The sequence below is a fragment of the Pseudopipra pipra genome, chromosome 12 (assembly GCF_036250125.1).
Source record: "Pseudopipra pipra isolate bDixPip1 chromosome 12, bDixPip1.hap1, whole genome shotgun sequence".
Classification (NCBI taxonomy): domain Eukaryota; kingdom Metazoa; phylum Chordata; class Aves; order Passeriformes; family Pipridae; genus Pseudopipra; species Pseudopipra pipra.
The window spans coordinates 3,300,947-3,320,682 of record NC_087560.1 but is presented as its reverse complement, the minus strand read 5'-3'; the positions used below and the strand labels follow the sequence as shown (position 1 = coordinate 3,320,682).

General features: G+C 47.6%; 2 protein-coding genes across 4 annotated transcripts in view; one reads left to right on the top strand and one right to left on the bottom strand.

The window, feature by feature from the left end:
* SCAPER (S-phase cyclin A associated protein in the ER) overlaps window positions 1-11,253 on the top strand; it is a 141,925-nt gene extending 130,672 nt beyond the window's left edge. For 2 of the 3 annotated variants that reach the window (XM_064668440.1, XM_064668441.1), the window contains exons 30-32: window positions 6,462-6,653; window positions 9,149-9,200; window positions 10,811-11,253. In XM_064668440.1, coding sequence (XP_064524510.1) covers window positions 6,462-6,653; window positions 9,149-9,200; window positions 10,811-10,905 — 339 coding nt within the window. In that variant the 3' untranslated portion in view covers window positions 10,906-11,253. The remainder of the gene's footprint in view (window positions 1-6,461; window positions 6,654-9,148; window positions 9,201-10,810) is intronic. The other variant, XM_064668442.1, reaches the window with a different exon arrangement.
* ISL2 (ISL LIM homeobox 2) lies at window positions 8,375-16,060 on the bottom strand. Its single transcript, XM_064668444.1, has 6 exons — window positions 15,911-16,060; window positions 14,762-14,951; window positions 14,308-14,567; window positions 13,914-14,197; window positions 13,643-13,813; window positions 8,375-13,511 (listed from the first exon to the last, which is right to left on the bottom strand). Exons 1-6 carry the CDS (start codon window positions 15,966-15,968, stop codon window positions 13,395-13,397), a joined length of 1,080 nt encoding a protein of 359 aa, XP_064524514.1. The 5' UTR covers window positions 15,969-16,060; the 3' UTR covers window positions 8,375-13,394.
* Between the last annotated feature and the right edge of the window lie 3,676 nt (window positions 16,061-19,736).

Genomic DNA, 19,736 nt, shown 5'->3' with positions numbered 1-19,736 from the left:
TGCAAAATGGAAAGAAAAGAGCTTGACCTTAAAACAGAAGAAGAGCCTAAGTGGTGACATATTCTGCTGATTAAATACTGGCAGTATGAGATCTGTTTATATAGAAGCAAAGAAATAATGCAGATCTAACTTTGAAGAGAAACTCTGGACTACTAATATAAAGACTTATTTCTTTTACAAAGTTATAAATAACCTGACATCAAACGAAAGGATTTAACTGTTTGATGGAATACTGTTGTTACAGGAATTAGATGCACAGTTCCTGTTCAATAAAGTTATTAGTTTTTAGTGCAAATTAGGGTTGACATTTATATAAATGATAAATACATGGAAAAGAAACATTAGTAGTTCCCATACCAACAGTACCACTTTAAGATCCAAATGTTTATAATGGCCACGTTGAAGTTTGGAACCACAGGTCACCCGAGATAGCGGGGAAGGCAGGGAGTGCCCCTTAGAGAACCATTAGCTTTTTGGGCTGAGTTGTTCTAAGAAAATTGCATCTGAACATGAACTACATTAGAGCAGGAGAGCACAGTCGAGTAGAAGGGCACATTTTAATGCTCCGTTTCATAAAAATAAAAGGAAATTCTATTGGGAAGGATGTTTTTCTGGAAAGTTAGTTCAGCTCCCAGTGATAAGCACTCTTATTTGTTTGTAAGTACCTGTGGAACACACCCTTTCGTTTGCAGGTTTTTCTCCGAGAGCCAAAGAAGGTTTTGCTTCAGGAAGTTTTAAACTTTCCAAAGTTACAATTCAGCTCCATTTTCCTGTATCCACATTAGTATAACTTTGTCTGAGTTTTCACTTAATAAAAGAGCTACAACTTCTAATACTCAGCTATAATGGCTAAAAACCATCAGCCTGACTGTAGAGAACTGAGACCACGGCGTTGTCGGGCGGGGTTGGTCCCGCAAGAACGGTGCACTGGGATGACTTGTAAGGTTTTGTTCAAATCTTGACATTTGGGGTTTTCGTGGCTACAGGTTTCAGTTCTCTCCTTGGCAATCTTTTTCCCTTCTCTGCTATCAATTTTCCCTTTCTTCTGTGGATGAAAAGAAACCGATGGGCTGCAGAAAATCCCCGTCAGTCCCGTTATCTCCGTGCTGCAGTGGTGCCGAGAAGGAATCCCTGTGCTTGGATCTGGGGAGGCACTGCCAGGGGCTCAGCTGGCAGCTCAGAGCTGCTGGATGTTGTCTCTACCTTCTCATTTGGACACCCCCTGCCCTGCAGGTCTGATGAATGGTGGCTGTGCCATTGATGCCAGCCATATATTTGTTCCCAAAGTTTCTTCCCGAAGTGAAGCACTTCTCAGTTCTTTGTTTTGCCCTTGCACGGACAGAACGCTTGCTTTCTTTTCTTCCCAAGTGGAAAATTAATTAGCTGCTTCGAAAAATAATTCCAGTGGTTTTATTGTATATATTGACAGAAATAACTGACAAGAATGATGTCTTTACAGAGCTGCAGAAGTCCAAGTGAAATAAGTGAAACAAGAAAACCTAAATCCACCAGTAGAACTAGACTAAATATTGCTCTGAAAATCAGCACTTCCACTCTGCATTAATCCTGGACTAACCTTGCATAGTACACAAGCAGTGAAAAAGTTTTTGGTCTGAGATTGAACCATTTATTTTGTTACTTGTAATAAAACATCTGACAGTATTTAACATATATGCATAGAACCATGGGAAACCAATCTGGGACCATAATCTTCTTTAAATCTCTGGAAGGTTGTAGGCAGAGTTTTAAATTCAGTTATTTTGTCTTTTTTAAATGCTTTACGGTTATAAAATATGTGCATTTACAACTTGGAAGGAGAAACTTAGGTTGTCACCAAAAATGCTACTCCATAGTTAAAATAAATCTTCACAAGGCAATTTGATGGAACTGCTAGTTCTTGATAAATTAGTAGCATGCATCTACGTTACATGTCTAATTAGAACGTATGAATGTATGAATGACATGACATGATTATATGAATTATCAATTTACTTCAATTTGATTGATATTTGCTCAGTATTTTACATAAAGTCATTCTCATTCTTCAGCTTTCTGGCTGACATTTTAGTTTTCTCAATGGAAATCCTGTTTATTACTTACAAGGTGATTATACACTCAGTTACCTGATTATGAAAATATAGTTTCAAAGACTAGAGGATTCTTATTTTAATTTTCTGTAAGATTTTACAGCTGATTTGACGTGTAACTGCAGAGACATTCTGTATCATCACTGTATCATTCAAAAGATCTGGATCCTATTAATTATGAAGGTTTTATTACCCTCCTTTGACAAAAATACTTATATATGCATTTTAAAGTAATTGTAGTTTTCATTGATGATAAAAGGAAAACAGAGGCAGATAAAGTGAAATATAAATACATGTATATACAGTATGTAAATAGAAATAGGAGGTGTTCTCCAAAACATTTTTCCCTCGCTAGATCTCAGGAGAAGGTTGTCCCAGTGCCTGCCAGTGGTTACCTCCTTGCCCTGGCAAACAAGGAAAGGAGCTGCATTTCTATGATTCTCATTCTTTAAGGAGCATCAGAACGTTATTTTGGGGCATCACTGAAAAATGAAATGAGCTGCAACGTTCCCCTTTGCTCCCCAGAGGAAAATCATACCCAAGTGTTTTGGGTTCCTATGGTCTATTAGTTCCCTAGCAAAGGCCTTCAGGCCTGGGAAGTTCTCCTTTGTAAGGTGCCAGGAAGCAATGGCAGGAGAGGAGGGCTGCTGGAACTGGGAATTCCTGGTGGGAATACAATGAAGAACTGAAAGTCCAGGATGGAGTATCCTTCCAGCAGTCGCCTCAGGTCTGCAGCCAGATACCCTCCCTAAGTGACAGGGGAAGCCTTATCTCCCAGCAGAATGATGAGTTCCCCTCACAACTTTATTACTGTTCCATACCAAAAGGAGCTTTTAATTTTTTGATTGATTGTCCTTTCTTATTGCTCAAGTGCTGTGTGGCATATTGCTGGCTTTTGTCATTGGGGTCTGTTTTGAAAGACTGACTTTTATACTGCTTCAGGCTTTCACAGCGAGAGGAATTGCAGCAAATGGCCAAGCAATACACTATATAGTGAATACTGGCCCTAGTAAATGTGAGGAAAACATGGATTCCATCTAGAGACTTCAGAAATCATGAATCATACTTTCCTAAGTGATAAACTTTCAGAAATACCAGTCCGGTGGATCGGGATAATTATTGCACTTGTGAGAGCAGAGTGCACTTCCCAAAGAGTCACACGGGAGCATGGATTGCTGGTAGGGCAGTGGAGAGAGCCTGACCTGCTGGCTATTGGAGATTAGGCAAATTAGCAGGACCTGCAGAAGGCTATAAACTGGTGGGAGTGACAGAAGATAACTGATAGGCAACCTTGGAAGGTGTTGCTCAGTGAAAAGTTCCCACAGGTCATCCCATCAGTCACTGTGCCGGGCAGGCGGCTGCGGAGGCAGCAGGCACAGCGTGCAGGGTATGGGAGACCTGGGAATTCAGACAGGCACCAGGCAGGGGAGGTTCTAGACTTAAAGGTGAGGATTTGAGATACTCTTGCCCTTGCCTCTCCCTCTCAGCAGCCTTTTCCATTGAAAGCAGACAGACCTTCGGCCAGTGCTTTCTGGTGTGCTAACCCTGAATCCTCACCGTGCTCTGGAACAGGGGCTCCACCTCCAGAATGATTTGGATTTGAGTTTGGCTGGTAGCACAAGGAAAACTTCATTAATTCATCATGAAGTAGCATTTCAGAAATGTATTTGCTGTGTCTCTTACCTGTGCATAGCTTGGGTCTTCAGAGAGCTGTTCTAACATTTAGAACATGTTGAGCCATAAATAAGCTAAGCTAAGATGGAATTTATTCCAGCTAAGCACGGGCAAAACCAATAAGGTTGTATAAATATCTGTAAATTTTGAGAGTAAGCAACATTCTTAAAGGAAACATAGCAAACATGAATGTGAGTTGCCTGCTCCGGATTAAAAAAAAAAAAATAGCTTGGACTAATTTAATAGATCTCAATTCAGAAAAAAGAAAACAAATATTAATGGAACATGGGCACATAGCTGAAGTTAAGCAGGTGCTTAAATGCTTGGCTGTACAGAAGTGCAGTGATTTAATTAGGATCTTGTTACATTTGACAGGCATATCTGACTTTCAGGCTAGAGAGTGAGCAACAAGAAAAGCTAATTCTAGATAAATGTGTCTGGATCCCGGTATGTGGCAGGAGGAGAGGCAAGCTGGATTTCAGTAAGGACTTTGTATCTTGTATTAGAGCATTTTGTAAGATGAGTATTCCATATCCCAGGCCTGCAAAACTCCCTGGGATCATTAAGCCAAGACATTGGGGGGGAAAAAAAAAAAAAGAAAAAGTCAAGAAAGAGAAGTACAAGGTTTTCGTTTCCTTTGTTGTTCATCTGCTCAGTCGAGCCCTGGGCTTCACTTTCTCCACCCATTGACAGTGAAACAGGGAATATGTGCTCGGCTACAGGTTTATTTGGTTGGGGTTTTTTTCCAGTAAGAGGTGACTCATGTTTTTTTCCTTCAGAGTACATTATATAGCGTATCAGGTTTAGTAGCTGCATTAGTACAATGAGCTGGAATCATTAAATTGATTCCACATGTGATAAATACCAGATAAAACATCAGCAGCCCTTGTATATACCTTCCTATCCTTAATGTTGATAACATCACAGCGGTAAAACTGTTGAAAAGCAAAAGATAATGAAATAATAATTCCATGAAAGCTATTTGGGTATCTGCACTGTTGGTTTGGCAAGACTTCACTAACTACCCATGGCATTTTTAGGACAGGTAAAGGAAGTGAACTGTGAAATGAAAAATGAAAACTCCCAAAAAATTCTTCGCCTCTGCCTGTTCGTCGAGGGTATGGTGGCCATTAAACAGAAATCAAGAGTTCTGCTGTTCTGTCCTGGATCAAAAATACCAATTGTAGTTACTTTAGTGCAGTTATGATTGATTTTAGGTACTTTTCTGATTGCAGAATTTACCATAGAAAAATAGATTTGTGTAATAAGCACTCTGGTTAATTTAAAGTTTCAACAGCACTGCCAGACTTGAAGGGCACCTCTCGCTTACAGGGTGGGAGCCAATAGCAAAGTTGAGAATCATCAGCGATATTTTCCTCAAAACAGTGTCTGAATGTGTGCTTAATTGTCTCTTATTTGCCTGTCTTTTAAAAATTCCTTCTGTCTTTAAGGGCATTAAGACGTTTCTACCAGTCCTTTGAAAGGTTTTCAATGTCTTTTTCACTGGTGAACTGAAAAAAATGCAAACTATTACTTTGTTGATCTTGTTTTTAAACCGAACTGCATTATCAACTTAGTGTGTGCTCTGAAGGTATTGTTAAAAGTGCTTTGAAAACTTGTAAATCCCTATAATTTATGTTCCTGTGGCCTCAACTGCTTCTTTCTGTCCTTCTGGTTTTAATTTGAATGCAGTCTTGTCTGGGTGTGTACCTGTAAAATTGTGTTTTTCCAAGTACAATTTACAGTCATGACCCTCAGTTTTACAGTGTTCCGACCTTATAGGAGCTTCCTCCTATGCCAAAAAGCCAACTTTGGGTCACACAGCTCTTTCATATTGTAATTGTCTAATCAAGGTTACTTGGAACAGATCCGATTTGGGCATTTTTTAGTTTATCACAAAGACTTTATATGAATATCAAGTAAATTGGAAAGGTTCCTGTGCAGGAGACCAGTGATAGCATTGCCTTATTTCTTCAGATGTACACAGTTGTAAACTTAGCCTGCTTCATGACAACAGTCCCATTTATCTAAACAATTCTCCTTTTAGAGCCAATGGCACTGATAGAAACCGAGATAAGAAATACAGATGGGAGGATCTCTGAGTCTCTCCTTACTGAAACTCCTCGCTGTGCAGCTCACAATCACCTTTTCTTTTTGGTGCCTGAGAATGCGTGGCAGACATCTCCCATGACACAGAGTCCCCTCTGATTGCCAGCAGGCACTCTAGGAAAGGACGATGGAGCCTCAGGAGGGAGAGCTTTTAAAATCCTGGTGATTTCTTTCTGGATTTTCCCCCCACCCTGTGCTTACTGTGTTTAAATGGCAGGCATTGGGGTTTTGTGTTTCGTAGCTCTAACGCAGAATAGTCCCTGTGCTAGAGTTCTTTACCTTTTGAATTAAGGTATTACATTATCTGTTTTATTGTAATCTGCAGGTTAATCCCCTTCTCGCTTACTGTCTTTTTGGGTGATACAGGAAAAAAGTTTCAGAGCTCAATATTCTTTATGTTCTTCTGCAATAAAAATAATGCTTACACACTGAAACAGAAGTTATTTGAAGTCAATGTTTTAAGCTTTATTTTTAGTACTTGCTCTCAGCCATGCTCATTTTTTTAGCATGACTTCAGCACCCTTGGTGGTTAACAGGAAGAGCAGAAGAGATAGATCATGTGGTTTAATTTTGTTATGTTTGTATTTTCAGATCATTGTACAATCTGGCCGTCACCCCACGGTGCTGCAAAAACTATGCCAGTTGCCTTTCCAGTATTTCAGCGATCCTCGTTTAATCAAAGTGCTCTTCCCCTCGCTGATAGCTGCTTGTTACAACAACCCTCAGAACAAGATCATCCTGGAGCAGGAGATGAGCTGTGTTTTACTCGCCACCTTCATCCAGGTATCGCAGCTCTGCAGCCGTGCGGGGTCACTGCAGCTGCTTCTCTCGCCTTTGCCCTGAGTGTGGGAATCATTTGACTTAAGTAAAACAAGTAAACACCATTGAAGTGCTTTGAGATTCTCTGCACTTCTCAAACCACAGATTACGCCTGTACTTGAGGCATCTTATAACTCTAAAAGGTTACCGAGTGGTTCAGGTTCTCACTGTCCACTCAGGATCCTGTTTTCATTGCAGCTCCTGGATGTACTGGGGAGGTTTGATGTAGGTCCTGCTATTACAAGACAATCCTTAAAATATTTATTTTTTTGAATTCCTGCACATATAGCATATCTGAAATCGCTACATTCATGTGTTTACATGCAAATGTACAGTTGTATACTGTGTACCATAGATTTACAGAGAACTGAATAAGTGTATATATTTTATGCAGAAAATACACAGAACATATGTTACCAGTCTAATCTTGCAATCTTTATTTTTGACAGTAAGCCACTGAGGTCATTACGAATACTGTTTTAAATAAGGATTTGCAGTATTTTTCTTCCCTTTGTCTGAATTTATGTGCTGTTTTATCTATCAGATTTTTTGGATCCCTCATGTTTTCCATACATTGACTGTTTCCAATTAATAAATGCAGTTTTCATAAACACTCCACTATTAAAAATAATATGCTTTTATGAGTCTAGTAACTCTGTGTCAGTCACCTGAAAGTTACTGTTGTTGATACAGAAATGTTAGTCAAGCTCTTTTCCCTAATGCTTTACAGCTACTCCAAGGATACTCCAAGGATAGGCTACATGCATTTGAGAGAGAAGGCACAAGAACTAAATATTTACTGAAAGTTTGCATAACTTCTGAGTGCAACTACTTTTTATCCTTTTAATACTAAAATAATTGCATAGCATTTTTTTTTAAAGTTTGGAACTTAGTATTAAAAGAATTTGCTATATAGTCATAGTGAAACTACAGATTTCAGTGTAGAAGTTGCAGTGGCAAAAAAATAATTTAAGCATTATGAGGAAATGCAGCAAGTTCAGTTTTTTTTCAGCCAAAAAACTTGAGAGTGGAGGAGAGTATTCTCTATAGGAATAATTAAGATTCTTTAGCTTGATTTCTGTGCTATAAGAGTTGGAATGGCATTAAAATCCCCAGTAGCTTCAGTAAAGTGTAAGTATATCTACAAGGGACAACATTAGTTTCCAGTTAGAGATGTCAAACCCACGTACTGTTCTTGCAGGCTTTTAAAAAAGGTGTTATATTAAAATATGGAAGAGCTGTGTGTGCTGTAAAGAGTCCTGTCTTTGCTGACTTCACTGGAACTTCAGTTTTTTGCCCGTGCTAAAATCTAACCCCAAATGTTGCACATGCGTACGCAGAGAGCAACTCTGGAAGGATCCAAGGAATGCTCAGATCCCGCACACGCAGAAGAGACTTCCCCTCTCTGCTTTTATTTCAGCTCGCTGCTGTTTGTCAAGCAAATCTCTCATTTGCTTCGGTGGAAGGTTTGGGAAAGACTGTAAAATGTTTCCCCGTGACTAGAAAATGAGATTCTTCCTGTGCCAGGGAGCACTAAAAGAAGTCCCGTTTGCGTAAAAGTTTGGTGGTGTGTACGAATATAACACTTAAATACAGTGTGTTAGATGTGTGCAGCGAAAATCAAAGGCAGAGGGTTGCTGGATTTTACAAACGACCTCCTTACCAACAGATTTATTTCCATCATCTGAAGTTTGCATCAACCCGTTTATTTTTGTTGCTTCTGCTTTTAGATGCGCAGAAATAATTAAAAAACATTTAGGAGTATCCACGATTTGCTAAATTGTATCTCTTATCAGATAATACCTTCTTCAGTGTTCTGCTCGGTGGATGCTCCAACAAAAGACAGGATCTGTGGTGGGGCAGCCGACATGTTCCGAGCGAGGTCGAGGTCCTTGCTGACTGCGAGGATGCAGCAGGGAATCCACACCGGGCTCTGGGTGCTCATCCTGGCTGCCCCACAGCTTGGGCTGGGGTTACCCCGCTGGGGAGGAACTTCACACACTCCCAAGAGATCAGGGCCTCGGGCTCCCAGGTCACTGGGAAGCACAGCCATTGAAATGGGAATCATTCATGGGTGTTGTAAGAGTGTATTTGGAGTCAGGAGCAAAGATCTGAAACACCATTTCTTTTACAGAGACATAGCTGTGGTAAATAAAAATCCCAATAATAACTATTTCCTAAGAAGATATTAAAGCCTTGGGTTCTTTGTTGTGTACTAAAAATATTTTTTTTCCAAAACAAGTATAAATAAAGGAATAAAAATCTACTATATATATTATAGAATTTAAATGCTGGCAGTATTCTGTTGTTATATGTAGCAAACAAACCAGAGTTTGTTAATTTACAGTTTTCATAAAGTATTAGTATTTTTGAGTGACTGTGAAGACTTAAAAATGTTGGTTTAATTTCTCAGGTGTAAGATCTGAAAACCTGATGCCTTTTTTTTTTTTCCCCTGTAGGATTTTGCACAGAGCTCAGGCCAAATGGATAATCAGTTATCTCAGCAGAGGGGTACGTTCAATGCAGTGTAACAGAGTAGCAGTCGGTTAACAAAATGTGTACATATTATATTTCACTGTGATTTAAATTTTTTGAGTCTGCATCACGATAAAAGAAATACAGTAACTTGCAGCATGGTTTTACAGCTTGGAGAGAGGCTCCCTCACATTCTGACGTGTCTTCCAGTCCTCTGCTCGTCGTATCAGGGATTCAGACTGTTAATCTTTATTAAATGCTGTGTGGTATCATGTCTTAAAATGTGATACTGTACCTGCACATATTTAATTAGCTGTCACAAAGGCTGCCTTCACAAGTTTTAGGTTGCAGAAGCCATGCAGCAATGCCAATGCACCTGGGGAGCCAAAAATCTGTAAAATACTGTCTTGTAATCGTTATTTGACGTTCATCGGTTTGCAGAAGAGGTGTGATTTTTTTTTCCCCTCCATTATTAAGGTATTATTTAAAAAGCATTTAACCTCTTTAGGCTAAATTTGAAATATTCTCAGCTGAGATGGCTGTTACTTGCTAAACACATCTAAAATTCAAGTTCTGATGGGCATCTGTTCTTGAGTTAGCTGTATTTTGCATAAAGAACATCGCTCGGACAACCATTTCTCCCTCAGAGCAAACAAAAATCCACCACCATTTTGCCCAACATTTGGCAAGAGATGAGCAGTTCTAGGTCTAAAACATAAGCTTTGTGTTTAAAAATAAAATATAACACATGAAATTAATGTAACTTTATGGAGATTTTTACTGTCAGCATTATACCTCTCAGTCTGAAGCAGCCTTGTGCAGTGTCTGCAGCACAAACTTTCCAGGTTTGTGTTTGCATGAGAATCTGCTCAAGAAACATCTAAAACCCAAATGGAAAACTGCTTTTTATTTTCACTATTCAAACTGGATGAACTTTTAAAGAAAGATGACTATGTGGTGACATGTGAGTGTGGTTTCTAAACATTCCCCAGTTGCAAAAAAGTTGTCTCAGTAATAGTATAAGCAGGATTATTTTTATCCATTATATGACTTGAATGTGAAGGATGGTGTCCCCAAAACACAAATGGGAATAGTAACACTGATGGGAATACAACCTGAAAGCACAAACTTCATTGTTGGGTGCTGTGTGGAGGGTCAGACCCTCAAACATGTGCCCACATGTGCAGTCCTGTTCACTCGTAGGAGTGAAAGCTGCATTTGTACTTGTGCTGTGAGCTCTGGGAGTCAGGGAGCACAACTCCTCCGCAGCCCTCCGTGGAAAAAAAGCTGCTGAGCAGAAAACACCGTTGAGGCTGCCCAGAGCTGAACGAGGCTGAGCTGGTCCCTGGTGGGTCCAAGAACATAAAGTGTGCAAAGCTGTATAATGTTCCACTGCGCAAAGCAGAGCCTGATCCAAAAGCTTACAAATGGAAGCCTTTGCTCACCAGAGCCTCTGCCCCCATTCTTAAAGCCAGCCCTCGATGTCCCAAGCTCCACAGAAGTGTCACCCCCGTGGGCTGAGAAGATTTTGGGAGGGGGAGGGAGTAAAAGTATCTCAAATTGGCTGCAAGTTCGTTATTCTTGTTTTATTGCCATCTTATCTTAAGAGGGAATAACGTGGTAATTTTGTGTTCTGTCTTCAACAGAAAAATTTTTCAGTTCTCAAGATTATCTTGAGCTGTCCAACAGATTCCCGCGGCAGTCCTGGGAAGAAGCTCGACAGTTCTTCTTGAAAAAATAAGTGTCGTATTTGGTTTTTGAATCCCTAACATCATCACACTGACCTGGTCCTGCTGACTACCTTCTTTAAAAGGCTGTTCTGAAACGGTTTTGATACTCTAAATACTTACTCTGTAGATATATAATTTGCACTATTTATATCATAACTACTGTAGATACTTCCAAGTTCTGTTTTGTAATTTTGATAATTTGAGTTTATTTCGTTCATGTATCCGATGTCATGATTTGGGTGTTTTCTACCCTGTGATGTGGTGGGACTTGCACTGCAGAACTGCTGAAATAAGGTTGCAAATAGAGAAAATATGTTCTATATATCTTGTAATAAAATAACTTATTCTGTCTGGTGTGACTTCTGTGTTACAAATGTTGGTGTGTTTGAATTACTATAAGCAACACAGGGCTCGGAGATAGGAAAGAAAAAGCCCCTTAAGCTGTCTTTCTCTTTAATCAAAAGTCAATCAGAATCTAATCAAAAGAATTCGTTAGATTTGGCTCTGGGGAAAGTTTGCTTATAATTTTCTGGTAATTTGGGATAAGTCACGTAATACGGATTTTTTAAACCATGTGCGTTTTTAACGTTTCGGTAAGACTTTAATAACGCTGGTTTAACCTAGGGATGTTCTGTGAGCGGGGAAGGTTCCGCGGAGCAAAACCCAGCGGCGCACCGGGGCCGGGCGGGATTCGCTTCCGCGGGAGGGGGCGGGAGGCGCTGCGGGCCCCGCGCTGCGGCGGGGACGGGGCCGATCCCGATCCCGGGCGGCCCGCGGGCACCGGGACAGGCAGCGGGACCGGGACAGACAGCGGGACAGTCCTCTCTTGGCAGCCCCGCGCCGCTCCTGCGGCGGCCGCACGGCCCAGCCCGGCCCGGCCCGGCCCGGCCCGCAGGCGGGTCCCGCCCGCGCCGCCTGAGGGGAGGCCGCGCGCCGCCTGAGGCGATGCTGCGGCCCCGCTGCGGCCCAGCCCCGGGAGAACGCGAGGAGCCCCAGCGCGACCAGGATGGAGCCAGGTAATGGCGGGGGCCCCGCGGCGGGGCTGGGAGAGCGGCAGACCCCTCCAGACTTGTGCCCGGCCGGGGCACAGCCCACCCCGGCGGTGCCCAGCGGCCCCGGGCTGAGGCGGCCCCGACGGCGGCTCGCCCGGGGGGCCCGGTCCCCGCACAGCCGCCCCGCAGCCCCTCGGGGTGGTGCAGCCGCTCCGGCGCCGCGCTGCCCATCCCCTGCAGCCCGGAGGGCTCGGTCAGGGCCCAGCTCTCCCCGGGTGCCCGGGGAAGGGTAGGGGGGGTGCAGCGTGCTGTGGCTGGAGCTTTCCGGGCCTGCGGTCCCGCTGGGAGCCGGTCCGGAGCGGTCCCGCCCGGGTAACGGGGAGGAAGCGGGAACGGCCCCGCCGCGCTCCCAGGTGATGCCAGAGGCAGATAAGGAGCCGCCGCCTGAGTATGGACGGGGGGATGGATACGCTCGAGGGGTCAGCTCGCCTCGCCCCGCCGCCCCGGGGAAGCCCCCGCCACGCCCGGGGAGGAGGCGAGGCGGCCCCGCAGCGCGGCAGGTGCGGGCACGACCCGGCCGAGCCCGGGGGCTGCTCCGAAAGGGAAACCTGCGCTCCGCCTCCCCGGCTATAAATAAGCGGCCCCGGTTCTGAAAGCCGATTAACGCGGTGCGGGGAGGCCGTGCGGAAAAAGCCGGGGCTGTGCCCGTCCCGACCCGGTCCGCGCCCGCCCCTCTGCCGCCCTTCCGCGCCTTTTTGGTTTTGTTTTGGTTTTTTTTTCGTTTCAGTCCTTTCCTTTCCTTTTTTCTCTTTTTTTTTTTTTTTTATTAAGTCCAAAATACTTAATTCCACTATTCAACCGCTGACTCTGACAATAAATAACAATAACTTACTTTTGATCGTTAAAGGCGCAAACAATCCGTCCTCCGTCCATTGATAACTTATTATTAGTACTGGTTTTCCCGTTAAAAAGTCTCGTTTCCGTGTCCCGTTTTTCCAGCGATCGTGCGGGGCCGGGCGCCGCGGCCCGGGAGAGGCATCGGCGTGAGATGAGGCTGGACGGCGCGGAGGGACGGCCAGGCCGGCTCCGCGGCCGCACGCTGAGGGAGTCTCTCCCCCTTTTGTAGTTTCTTTTTTCCTTTTCCCTTCCAAAAAGGAAAGAATAGCCGTCTCCGGCGCAAGCGGTGGGCGAGGCGGCCTGTCACCGTGCCGGGCTCCAGCGGGGAAATCCACGTTTCTTTGGGAAAAAAGAAACATCGAAATCCGCAGGGAAAAAACCCAAAACAACGAAATAACCAGGGCGGGGACTCTCTCTCCGGTCTGGTGAAGGCAGCGAGGATCCCGGTGCTTTTTTGGCCGTCAGTAACATATTTTTTGTTTGTTTTTAAATAAGAATAATTAAAAAACAAAGGCGTTTGTCCGGCGCTCTGGGAGCGGCCCGGGGCCGGGTGTCTCATGCAGGGAGCGCAGGCATGCGGAGGTCCCGCGGCGGCGGGCGGCCGGGCCGCCTCACGTCTCGGCCGGGCTGGGCACCATGCTGTTGGGGGTGTCGGGGAGCTGGGAGGACAGCGAGGTCACGTCGCTGCCGGAGGAGGTGCCCAAGGAGCCGGACTCGGAGAAGGAGACCTGGGGGAGCAGCGGCGGTGAGGGCCCGGCGCGGTCGCCCCCTGCCCCGGCCCCCTCCCGCAGCGCCCGGGCCCTGCGGGCCGGGGTCCGCCCGCCCCCCGCGGCCCGACGGGCGGCCCGGCGCGGCTCACCAGCTGCTGGAAGGCGGCGGGCTGCTCCAGGTCGCTCTGCAGGGCGAACTCGCTGAGCGCCTTCCAGGGCGGCTGGTAGGTCTGGACCTCCACGGCGCTGCCCTGCACGGCGCTCTCGTGGCGGATGGGGCTGCCGGCCACCAGCGGCGTCCCGGTGAGGCCCTGCAGGCTCTGCGGGCACACGGGGATTCAGCGCGACTGCCGCCCGAGCTCTCTGGCCCTGGACCCCCACCCCCAATTCCCTTCCCCGGCGGGGCGGGTGGGCGCTCACCGTCTTGTCGCTGTGCTGCTGCTGCTGGAGCTGCTTCATGAGGATGGACTTTTTCTTGTCCTTGCAGCGCTTGTTCTGGAACCAGACGCGGATGACGCGGGGACTGAGCCCTGTCATTTCCACGAGCTGCTCCTTCATCAGGGCGTCGGGGCGCGGGTTGGCGGCGTAGCAGGTCCGCAGCGTGTGCAGCTGCTTCTCGTTCAGCACCGTCCGCACGCGGGTGGTCTTCTCCGCCGCCTTGTGCGCCGGCGGCCGCGGGACGGGCGGCCGCCCGGGCACCGGCTCTGCGGCGGGCGGGGAGGACGCGCACCGTCAGCGCCGCCGCCCGCCCGGCCCCTGCAGCCCCCCGGACACCTCCCCCGCCCCGCCGCCCGCCCCGACGGGGAGCCGGTACCTGCGAGGTGCGCGGCGGCGGCCGGAGGCAGCGCGGGGCTGCGCGGCCCTCGGGCGGCGGAGCCGTCGGGGGGCGGCCCGTGGTCGGCGCGGCAGAGCAGGTCCCGCTCCCGCAGGCAGAACTGGTCGCCGGGCAGGAGCTGGCGGCCGCAGGCGGCGCAGCGGAAGCACTCCAGGTGGTAGACGTGGTCGCGGGCGCGCATCACCAGGTCGCTGCTGCTGAAGGCCGCCCGGCACTGGGCGCACTTGATGCCGAAGAGCCTGCGGGGATGCGATGCGCCGTCAGGGCGACTCCGGGCGGCGCCGCGGGGGCGGGCAGCGGCCGAGAGTCAGGTTTTCGTTGGGGGAAATTCGGGGGTTTTAAGGGGCTTTTGTGCTTTTTCGGGTTCGGGTTGGGGTTTTTTGCCCTTTCTTTTTTTTTTCCCCCTAACGAGCGTTGGCGCATTCGGGGTCACCTGCTGTAATCCCGCTTGCAGTAGGCCTTGCCGTCGCGCAGGAAGCATGTGCAGGTCTCGTCCAGAGGCTGCCCGCACTCGGCGCACTTGAGGCAGGCGACGTGCCACTCCAGGTCCGGCGACACCCGCAGCAGGAAGGGGTCCTGGATTCGGCCCCCGCAACCGGCGCACAGGGCCAGCCCCGGCCGCCCTGCCGGGAGCGAGTGGGGCACGGTCAGGGCCGGCCGTGTGCCAGAGCAGACGCCAGCAATTAGGGAAAGGCACTTGAGTTTTTATAATCTTTTTCCTTTTTTCTTATTCTGTTTTGGTTTGTTTTTTTTTTTTTTTTTTCCAAAATAGGAAGAAAAAGAAATAAAAACAGGAACGTGGACAGAAAGGATGGAAACACGGAAAGAGATAAATGAATACAGCCAGAAATAATAATAATAATAATATAAAAAGACAGAAACTTGATTGAGAGAAATAAAGGCAGAAGGACAGAGACGTAAAAGTAGAATTTCGGCAAAGGAAAATAAAAACAGAAATACAGAAACGATAAGACAAAGACTGAGGAAAAATTGAAAGAAAGAAGGAAAGAAAATAAAACGGAATGATAGAAAGGAACAAAACCAGCTAAAACCCAGATGGTTAAAACGGGAACATGGTCAAATGAAAACAGTAAGAGACAAGAAATCAAAGAGACAGAAAGAAATAAAACCAAACAAAACCAGAAGAATAGAAAGAGAAAGAAATAAACAAAAACGGAAAGAGAAGTACTAATAACAAAAAAAGACAAACTGAAACACTAAAGAGAGAAAGAAAGAAAAACGGTAACACAGGCAGTGAGAGAGAGAAGAAAAGAAAGAAAAAGGAGAGGGAAGCAGAGAAAGAAATTGAAAGAGCCGAAAGCAGTGAGCTCAGCAGCGCGGACAGCTGAAAGGACAGGCATTCGGTAAGAAACGGGGCCAGAGGGGCCGGGGAGCGCTGGGCATGAACGGGAATAGCGGCACCGGAGTTGCCCCGGGCCGAGCCCGCAGCCCTTCCCGGAGCTGTCAGCGCGCCCGCGGTCCGGCGGCCGCCAGCCCACCCGACGGCAGCGGCGGCGCGGGGCTCGACCGCAGCGTCCCGTACCCGCCCGCCCCGGCCCCGCGCTGCGCTGCGCGCACTTACTCTTGGAGGGCTCCCCCATGGCGCCCGGGAGCGGCCGCGGGAGGAGGATGTCCACCATGCGGGCGGCCCCCTGCGCACCGGCAGCGATGCGGGATGCGGCGCCGCCGCTCCACCACTACCCGCGCGGCGCGGGGCGGGGGCCGCGCCCGCCCCCCCGGGCCCGCCCCGCCGGGCCGGCCGTGATGTCAGCGCGCAGCGGCCGCGGGCGGGGGGCGGCGCTGACCTCACCGCGCGGCCCCCGGAGGCGATTGGCGGCCGCGGGAGCGCCCGAGGATTGGCGGCGCCGAACAATGGGCGCGGAGCGGGGCGCGCTCCCCGCGGGACCGGCCCGGACGGGGCGGGCGGGACCGAGCGCCGCGGGACGGGCTCCTCCGCGCCCCGCGCCCGCCGCACCCTCCGACCGCCCGGCGCGGCGCGACCCGGCCCCGTGCGCGGAGGGGACGGCGGCATCGGCGGCCGAGGAGATGGAGATTCATTGTAGCTTTTTTTCCCCCTTCTGTTTTCCCTGTTATTCTTCTTGACTTTTAGTTCGCTTTTTATTTGCTGCTTTTATTTCCCTTTTCCTCTTCCTTCCCCTCTCTTTTGCCTTTTATTTCGTTGTCCCTTTTCCCCCCGTATCGGCGTGCCGCAGGCAGGTGCCCGCGGGCGGGCGCGGCGGGACATCCCGCGGCAGACGGGAAGGGGCTCAAGGCTGCGCGCCCGCGGAGCGGCTCCCCGCTGGGGGCCGTGTGCGGAAGGACCGCCTCGACGGACCCGAACGGGACCGATGGCATCGTCGGGGCCGCCGTTCCAGGCAGGAGCCCCGTGATGAGTTGAAATTAGCAGAAAAAAATTAGTATTTTACTGCATTTTCATGCACCTGATCCCGTGCTGTTCCTGCAGCTTAACCTCTCCTGTTGCTTTTTTATTCCTTCTGTTCTTTTTTCCTCTCTTTCCCCCCAGTCTCCATGGGCTTCCTGTGCATTAGCAGGAAAATAGGGAGAGCACTTCAGTGGCCTTTGACTCGGTTTTAAATTGCCGAAGACTTTGCAGCACAGCAGCGCGAGTAGCTCAAAAGGTCCAGGAAAGCTTATACATGCTGGAATTGAGATTGCTGCTGTCTTGGGGCTTCAGCCTTGTCCTTCTACTCCACACAATCACCTTTTTAATTTTACACACGGTATTTGACAGGCCTAGACCAACCTGTATGGCTTGGGAAGGACATGGTGATTTTAAATGTTGGCTCGGGAAGGGCAGGCTGGGCTCACTTTTCTGGGAGGAGGGAGGTAGGGTGGGTTTTCCGGCCGAAGCGCTTGTACGAGTCAGGCGCCCTGTAGGTGTGAAACCCCAGAAGCTGAGGAGGGGGAGAGGACAATTTTGATAACTGGTGTTGGGCTATTTGACCTGTTCTCCCCAGCCTGACCACAGCCCCTGCTACCCCTTGAGGACCCCAAATGCTGAAAGCAAACCTTTAAGTTTGTGCAACAGCTGAGGGAGGAAGGAGGGTGGTATTTGGGGTACCCACTTCAGCAGGGACACATGTCATCACAGGATTTTGGCATTCCTGCATGTGCAGAGGTGCAGAGGTGCAGAGGTGCAGTGTGGCCACGACATCCTCAGGGCAGGGCAGGTCCACGTGTCCCTGCCTGTGTGGTAGTGGCAGGGTGGCCATGGTGCCTGTCAGGGGTTGTGATGTGACTGCTGCCTGCCTTGCCAGTGGCTGAGCTGGGCTGGGAGGTGAGCGGTGTGAAGAAAATTAGAAAAGTTTGACTGGCTCTTCAAACTGGGGTGACCCTGTGGGATGGGTGATGGGAACCTCCACAGCACTGCCATGGCTGTGGGGCAGCACAGTTTGTCCCATCCATTCCTGGACACCTGGCAGAAGAGAGGGCACAGAAGGGTGACTTCAGCCTGAGCTGGAATCCACAGAGTCCTGAGTGAGTCAGTATGTGCATGTGTTAACAATAAAATGCAAAAATAAAATGTCAGAGTGATAGGAGAATGAGACACGTCTAAGAATACAGCAGCTTGGCAGGGATGCTCCATGTTGCATCACCCTTTTCCCACTCGAGGGCAGGATCTTCTCTGCTCTCCCAAACCTCCCACCAACTTAGGAAAAAGAAAGGTTACGGCTGAGCCAGCCAAACGTCTCCAAACTGACACAAAGCTGTGCTGCAGGCACACCTGTGTCAGTACAGAGCAATGTGCCCTGTACACCAGGCAGGTACGTTTGGACTGGGCTCACTTCAGGGCCAGGCAGGCAGGAACAGGGTAGGCAGTGCAGCACAGGCACTTTAGTAAAATATCTGAAAAAAAATTACCTGCCAGGGAAACCCTGAAGCTCCTCTATGTGATGTACAAAAATCTTTAAAATGACTACAGGTACAAGAGGCGTTGAAGCAGCTCGATACCACCATGTTTTACGAACAAGTTAATTGTTGGTTCATCTGAGGGGGGGTAAGGGAAAGCACATCATAAAATCATAGAATAAATCAGGCCAGGAGGGACCTCTGGAAAATTGCTTTCAGGTCACTTGGAACTGCTGGAAGCATTTGCTAGTCAAAGCCAAACGCAATCTCTCCTGCCACGCTGATTGCTCCGTGCTCTCCTCCACCCAGTGCTCAGCGTTCCCAATGGCTTTTGGGGCAATTCCGCTTGGCTTTGGGGCGAGAGCTGGCAGGGGCTGCCTGGCAGGGGCTGCCTGGCCGGGGGTGAGGCCGGCTAACAGCACTTCCCGCTCTCCACACGGCAGCTCTGCCTTATGCTCCCAAAGAGAAATGCAAGTTCCTCTAGAAAGGGGAAACGGTAACAATTTTTTTGTTTGCAGCAGACTGCAAAGGCAGTAAATGCTGATTCTTTCAGAGCCAGCCATGGATTAAGTCCATTATAAAATTAAAACAGATGGAACGCAATTTCACTTACATTACAAAAAAGGACAGGAACCATCTGCAATAAGATTTAGCATTGCAAAGCTATTGTTATCATGTTACCATTAAAACCTTTGATGAAGGGTTTTCTTTCTTTCATAAACTTGTTTGCATGAAACAAATGTTTTATTTATCCATCTTCCTAAGATAATCATATTTTATTTAAAAAGATGACATCTCTCAAAAAAACCAGCTCTTAGTTCTAATAGAATATGGAAAAACAAAGAAATGTTGTAAAACTCCAACGTTGAACCACTGGGGGTTTTGATGAGGTGGATGCAGCACAAGGAGAATTCCCTATCCATTTTTCCTTGAAAAAACATTTCCTTGTGTTTGGGCACAATGTCTGATACTGAAAATAGATAATTAATGAGATAATGGGATACTGCATGTCACCTCCTGTCCAATGGGATTATCTGATGGCTAATTATGGACAGATTGTGATTAATGTGATTATGGATTGGATATTAATCTGATTCTGGATTGATCTAGTTATGTTTTAGTCTGCTCCAAATGGTTAATTGGATCTGAGATAATAGAAATGCAGCTTGCACCAGATTTTGCCACATCAGTTAATGAAGTATCTTTTGATCTGGGTGGGTTGCGAACAATAAATTATTTACAGCTGTTGAGAAAATGACTCTTCCTTAGAATGTAGTCATTCATTTTATTTTCAAGAGCCTTTGAAAACAAAATCAATATCCTTTCTAAAAGGAGATGTTGACAAAAGAAAGGCACGTACATAACTCACAAACAAATGTGACGAAATTAAACAGTGGTTAACCCGGTGGCCTAATGTCTGGTGATGCATTTGAATTGCTATGTGGAGCTTTGGGCTCAATTCTTCTGAGACCAGCAGGGGTTGGGAGCATTGCAGGGGAACAGGGCCCAGCGCTGGGGAAAGTGGTGTTGCACAAGAG

Coding starts and splice junctions, on each gene's coding strand:
- ISL2 (XM_064668444.1), bottom strand. CDS start 15,968: ATGGTGGACATCCTCCTCCCGCGGCCGCTCCCGGGCGCCATGGGGGAG. Junction 14,198..14,307: donor CGCCGCCGCGCACCTCGCAG/GTACCGGCTCCC, acceptor CGCCCGCCGCAG/AGCCGGTGCCCGGGCGGCCG. Junction 13,512..13,642: donor CCGCCGCCTTCCAGCAGCTG/GTGAGCCGCGCC, acceptor CTGCTCCCCCAG/GTCTCCTTCTCCGAGTCCGG.